The following is a 7,010-nucleotide window of genomic DNA, read 5'->3' on the forward strand; positions in this document are numbered from 1 at the left end:
GAATGCTCAAGACATGTAACATGCTGTAAATATATCTGACATAAAATGGACATCTCCTAAGGATTTTTTCTCCTCTGAAGTTCTCTTCTAATTAATGTTAACATTGCTGATACTGTTAAATAAGAAAAACCTTTCCAATGCTGTTGGTGATTTAGCCAAATAGTTAAAACACAACATTTAATGACCCAAATACATGTAACTCCTATAATTCATACACCATTTTGTATTTTTTTACTTCAGATTATTCAAACTGCATTTTCTGAGAAACCAACCCTTATCTTAAACCAAAACAGTTCCTTGGTCTGACAGCATTACTGCTCACATGTGCAGTAATATTGTATGGGCAAAGGATGATAAAAAACTTGTGCTAAACTATGTCTGGAAATCGATGAATTCCATTGATATTTAATTGAAAATCACACACAGAGGTGTTTCCTCCCAGGAATCTGTCTTGAGAAAATTGTCCTTTTTTTTTTTTTCATCATTCCTTAAGTCTACAAGGCTACGTTATTTTTTGTAATCTTTGGGATATTCACTGAAGCACGCAATCTATGAAATATAAAGTGATTTAAGAACATGTATTGGAATGGACGGTGTAGTGTATTATAGGCAATTGTGTGGAAAGGTGATTGGATATATTGTCTTTACTGTTATAAAATTTTTAATATAATGCCTATATAGAACAGTGGACTGAGGCTATATCAGAAAAAAAAATATAAGCTTAAATATGGCTAGAAAGATTACTATTTCACCATGGTTTATTAACTTTTTTTTTTTTTCTTTTTTTTGACCTCTCTTTTAGTTCCCTCTGATGTGTTTTTTATAAATTCACTGTGGAAAGGGTTTTATGAATATTTAGGAAAAAGGCAGCCTGCTACTCTGACTGTTGATTGGTTCAATACTTCAAGCAGCAAAGTGAATGCCACATTCATTGAGGCATCCAATATACAACTCAAACTATCAGGTAGGTTCAGAATTTGGTGCTAAAAACACTGTCCTTTTAATTTTTTTATCTGTTTGGTTGTGTTGCATATTCTACCAAGCATAAAATGAAACAAAACCTTTTATGTTGTCACTAAAAATCTTTATCTACTTTGCAAAAGGAAAGGTCCTATTGTAATTGTTTATACAGATTTCAGTCAGTTTATATGTAGTCATCGATCAATTTTTTCCCTTACAGTCAAGGTAATATCGAAATATCAACACTGATGTGTTGAATACATAGTAATAGTGAAGCTGTTAATTGTGATATTTAGGCATTTTAATGAAATTTAGGTATTTCAGTGGTATGTACTCATTTTAAGAACTATACCATTGGTAAGCTGCACTTCAAAAGTGGATATCTGCTTTAAAACATCATCTTCTTGTTAATGGAACAGCATAAAATTGGCACACTTAGAATCATAGAATAGAATCATGGAATGTTTTGTGTTGGAAGGGACCTTAAGGATCATCTAGTTCAAACAACCCTGCATGGGCAGGGACACCTCCCACCAGACCAGGTTGCTCAAGGCCCCATCCAACCTGGCCTTGAACACTTCCAGGGAGGGGGCAGCCACAGTTTCCTTGGACAACCTGTTCCAGTGTCTCACCATCCTCACAGGAAAGAATTTTTTCCTAATGTCTAACCTAAATCTCCCCTTTTCAAGTTTTAAACCATTTTCCCTGGTCATCTCACTACACCCCTATGTAAAAAGCCCTGTCCATCTTTCTTGTAGGCCCCCTTCGGGTATTGGAAGGTTGCTCACCTTGGAGCCTCTTCTTCTCCCGGCTGAACAACCCCAATTACCTTAGCCTGTCTTTATAAAGGTGGTGCTCCAGCCCTCTGAGCATTTTAGTGGCTCTCCTCTGGGCACGTTTCAGGAGCTCTATGTCCTTCTTATATTGAGGACTACAGAGCTGGACACAGTACTCCAGGTGGGGTCTCACAGGAGCAGAGTGGAAGGGGAGAATCACCTTGCTTGACTGGAAATGCTTCGCCCAGGACCCAGTAGGGTGCACAATGACAGCTCACATTAAGCTTCTCCCCCAAGTCCTTCTCCTCAGGGCTGCCCTCAATCCTTTCTCCTCCCAACCTGTATTCATGCATGGGATTGCCTTGACCCAGGTGCAGAATTTGCACTTGGCCTTGAACTTCATGCAGTTTGCACAAGAACACTTCTTGAGCCTGTCAAGGTCCCTCTGGATGACATCCCTTCACTCAAGCATGTTGAATTCACCACACAGTTTGATGTCATCAGCAAACTTGCTGAGGGTGCATTCGAATCCACTGTCCATGTCACCAACAAAGATGTTAAACAGCACTGGTCTGAGTACTGACTCCTGAGGAACACCACTCATCACACATCTCCATTTCCAAACTGAGCCATTGATCACAACTCTTTGGGTGCAAGCACCTCAGCCAGTTCCTTATCCAATGAGTGGTCCATTTAATTAGATTACTAAGTAAATTATGCATATCTTTTTATCAACACCATGGAGTCCTTTCTGCAAATCTTACTGAGAAGATTTGATTTGATCTCTAATCACAGTTACATTTGAAAAGATTATTTGCAGCTATCAGTATGTTTAAGGTTAAGAGTTCAGAAAGAATTTCAGTGGTTGGCTGCCAAACAGCAAATTTAATTACACTGAACTGTTGATATTTACAGTATACTGTTGTGATCCAAATAAAATCCCTTTTTTCCAGGTCAGGGAAGTTCCAAGAAATTTTACTTGCATCGAAAAATAATGAAACACTGTATGAAAAGACAAATACTCTTGTCCATTTGCATATGAAATAGAACAATACTAGAACCATTTTTAAATCCTGTTATCAAATACAGCAGGGGCAAAAGATCAATAAAATTAGATACTTTTATTACAGCATTTTAAATCTTGTTTTTCCCAGGTTAAACAATTCTTTTACTGCAGAATGTTTTCTACAGAATATTTGTTCTACATCAATTTGCTTAGCTTTAACAAAATATTTGAAGAAACTCATTGAAAAACCATTTAAAAGGCGTGTGTTACCTCCTTCATGTTAATAGGTGTTTACAAGAAAGAAGAAGCCCATTTGCTCTTAAAAGTTTTCCAAATTAAAGGGTCCAGTGACATTTTTGCAAGCAAGTTTGAAAACGACAACTGGGCACTTGATGGTTATGTAAGTAACTAGACTGCTAATGCTAAAGCTTGTTGAGTTTAAACTTTGAAATTATTTGTGATTTTCTATATATCTCTATTCAACTTTATGTATTATAAGTATGAAATATGGCACTGTAGATGCCAGTGCAGAGATCACATAAGTTTTCTTTTAAGAAATATGTACACAAACTTCTATCTACAAAGTCCAGTTACAATTTCTTGTTCGCTAAGCAGAAGGTGGAGTGAATCACTGTATTTTGTAATAGTATAGAGTAAAAATTTTTATTATATAGAGTAAAATATGTATAGAGTATAAATGTTAACTTTAGAAATATTTTCCATTATTATGACAGTTGAGGAATTTTAAAATTCAGAAATATACATCAGATATTTTAAAGCCATTCCAGGCATTATTTTGTAACTTTGCTTAATACTTAAGCAAACTTAAGTTGCAAACTTAAAATTATAAGTATTATATAAACAGAGAGAGTTCACTAATATTTTAAAGGTGAAAAGTGAAAATCTAATCTCTATATACTCTAAGAAAAAACAAATGCCTAAGCTTTCTTATTTATTGGTTTCAGAAATCTCTTTTCTATTTCAATATGTTCTAGGTATCATCAGGGCTTGAAAGAGGGGTTTTTACCTATCAAGGTGATATACATGGAAAAGACTTTGGAAAATTCATGCTCCAAAGACAAGGTAAATGCATAGAGTTTTAATATGTATAATCTTTTTGGGTCTTGCAAGAATGAATTCAGAATTCAAAATTAGCTGCAGTAGACGTGTTGGTTTCATGCCATGGAATGACATAAAAAATATAATGAAATGTGCATATTTGAAATATGTAGTTCAAATCTCAATTTTACCCTGCATAACATGCTACCATCTCATTTTTCTAGTCTAGCAACCTAATAAGATGATTACAGGGTGCTCTCTGCTTTTTTCTTCTGATTTTACTAAACACACCATAGAAGCAGAGCATCAAGAGTTGTTCAAACATCTGAATTCTTTAGCAGCCTTTGATATTTAAAAATACTGAGAGTATAGTTTTGTTGGGGGGCATTGCTGTGTGTATAAGTGTGGTTAAAAAGATATCCATGGTTTTCCAGCTACCTAATAAAATACCTACTAAAAGTGTTTTAACTATGAAATCAGTAAGTCATGGGGGTAAATTAAGGACAAGCAGAGTGACAATTCAACAGTTACAGCATTCTTTAGTGGATGTATTCCATGGTGGAGAAAAACATTTTCTTTATCATCATTTAGAACTGCAATGAGAGCTCAGTTTGTATACTCCCAAGGCTAGTAAGGAGCATTCAAGTTACACATCCATTCCTAGGCTGAGGGCGTCTTGTCCTCAGCTTTGATATCTCATCAATGCACCTTGCTACAAATGTAAATACTGTCTGCTACAAGATTTCTTTATGTGATTGGTAAATAGGCCTTGATTTTTCTATAGGTTGCTTGTTCGCTATGGAAGAAACCTACAGCAAAAAGGAAACAGCAAATTTAATGACAGCAAAAAGTCATAATATTGGTCCATAATGTCTTATATTCAAGCATAACTTGCTTTGTTTTTAAAATCTATTCTGTTCATTAATATTCTGCTGAGGTAATGATCTCATGTCCTCCAGACTTTACATATTTCCATTCCTTCAGGAAGTTAAATTATTTGCTGCCTTTTCACTAAGCCAGAAGTATGCATGAACTGTGTGTGCCCTGGTCCATGCATAATGTAATATAAAATTCTTCACCTGCAAGTATACTTCAAAGAACAGCATTTACTGAGAAATACTTGGTTAAGTGTGAAAGACCTATGTGTTTGATGAAGAATTCCTTAACACACATTCCTTACTGTTTATTCTCTTTCAGAAGCAGTTCTGTTTGTAGCCTTAGAAAGTAACCCAAAAGTCAAACAGATTTCTGTTATCTGTTTGCCAAAAGAATTAGGACTGTAGCTGAACCTGCTTAAGGAGGCTCAAGTTGTAACACCGAATTATTTAACCTCTTTTGCCAAGCAGTCATTTCTGGGGGCTTTTTGTTTGTTTTGTTAGGTTTTAATAAGTGTCACATATATTTTACTATAAAATTATTTTTCATCCTTCACTATTTGAATTGTATTGTTAGCCATCTGTTTCAGCAACTTAACAATACCTCTTTCCTGATGGAAAAACAGGTTCTGCAACATGCCTTATAGACCAAGTTATCTGTTTGTCTTCATCAGGAACCCAGTGAGGCCAATGTATTTGTATTCTCTGCACCTCAGTTTTATGCCAGTGCAAGCATAGTTGCCACATACTGTAAAACACAGTTGTGTGTCCCAGCTGAACACGGCTTGTAGAGCAGCCAGGACATGCACGCAGGTCTGCAGACTTGGGATTGCTATTGAGCTGACCAGAACCATTGTGGCTCTTTGCAGTTACCTCATTTCTCTCTTACTTTTCCAAATCTGATTTGGTCACACTTTGCTTCTTATTTCTCAGCTGATAAAGACTGCAAACAGTATTTTTGCAATATTAACAATATTTTTTTTGATAGAAGGTAAATGGCTTGACTTTATATTAAAGTAGTAACTTGTTCAAGGTGTAATTCATAATGGTTTCACTTTCTGAATAATCAAATAGTTTTGATAGTTACTGATACTTTATTAAGGGGTGTGAATGAGAGCAATGCTGTGATACTGAAGGCTATTTATGTAGTGTTTTTAAAAAGGATACTTTTATCAAAATATGGTTTTCTTTCATTCTAGAAAAAAGAGAACCATGAGCTAGAAAATATGGGAATTTTATTTCTGCTCTTTTTGTTTTGTTTCAGGTCCTTTAAGTGCAGACACAGATCTTTCTAATCATTACTATGGTACAAACAGCAGTTCTGTTGCAGCTGCCATCCTCGTACCATTCTTTGCTCTAATATTATCAGGGTTTGCATTTTACCTCTACAAGCACAGGTATTGTAAATGTTATTTATTCAGTTACTCAATAAGCTTGTTATTTTAATTTTGTTAGGTAAGTGTAACTAAAGAAGACAATATTGAAGCTTTCAAGAATGTCTTTTCTCTAGAAAGGCAAATATTTCTAGGTATTTCCACAAAGGTGTGCAATCCAGGGCAGTGCTTAATGGTGAACAATTAGAAAAATAAGTAATTTTGTTAAGGAGCAAAGATTGTTAACTTTCTTTGTTCATAGCCTAAATCAGATTGAAATCTCAAAACAAATGTTTTATTCTTTCATTTTAAAGCTTTATTAAATTGAGTGAATGCTACTTCTTCAACATGTTTATGATAATTTCCTGTCTTTTTTTTCCCAGAACAAGACCAAAAGTACAGTACAATGGGTATGCTGGACATGAAAACAGTAATGGACAGGCTTCCTTTGAAAACCCCATGTATGACACAAACTTAAAACCCACAGAGGCAAAGGCTGTGAGGTTTGATACGACTCTAAACACAGTTTGTACAGTAGTATAGCCTTCAGTGCCCAATATGACTGATTCATAGCCATACCTCTGATGGACAAGCAGTGATTCCTTTGGTGCCATATACCAGTTTTCCTTCTTCTCTCGGCTTTGCTGCTGTAATCTTTAACATCTTCTGTCAGCCCACATGCAGCTAAATTTTCTGGTAAAAAATGTCTCAGTCTTCTGGGGATCAGATAAGGAATATTTTTTCATCTGAAAGTTGGATCAAAATGCCTGGCCGCATCTGCTTCAAATCAAGGCACGCTTTAAGGAAGACTGCCGAGTCACACCCGTTTGTCATATTTAATGCCTCAAACTTTCATATTTCTATGTGGCTGGATGCCTTTCAATGAATTCCTCTGGGCACTTGGATAAATCCTTTGAGTACTGTGACAAATGATACCACCACAGATTAACCCCTGGAATAT

General features: G+C 35.6%; 1 protein-coding gene across 1 annotated transcript in view; it reads left to right on the plus strand.

Moving 5' to 3' along the window:
• Positions 1–6,592, plus strand: part of CSMD1 (CUB and Sushi multiple domains 1) — a 945,929-nt gene extending 939,337 nt beyond the window's left edge. The window contains exons 66-70 of the mRNA XM_030448332.1: positions 803–964; positions 3,030–3,142; positions 3,738–3,825; positions 5,941–6,073; positions 6,433–6,592. Of these exons, the coding sequence (XP_030304192.1) occupies positions 803–964; positions 3,030–3,142; positions 3,738–3,825; positions 5,941–6,073; positions 6,433–6,592 (656 nt within the window). The remainder of the gene's footprint in view (positions 1–802; positions 965–3,029; positions 3,143–3,737; positions 3,826–5,940; positions 6,074–6,432) is intronic.
• Positions 6,593–7,010: the final 418 nt, after the last annotated feature.

Source organism: Calypte anna, chromosome 3, assembly GCF_003957555.1.
Source record: "Calypte anna isolate BGI_N300 chromosome 3, bCalAnn1_v1.p, whole genome shotgun sequence".
Classification (NCBI taxonomy): Eukaryota; Metazoa; Chordata; class Aves; order Apodiformes; family Trochilidae; genus Calypte; species Calypte anna.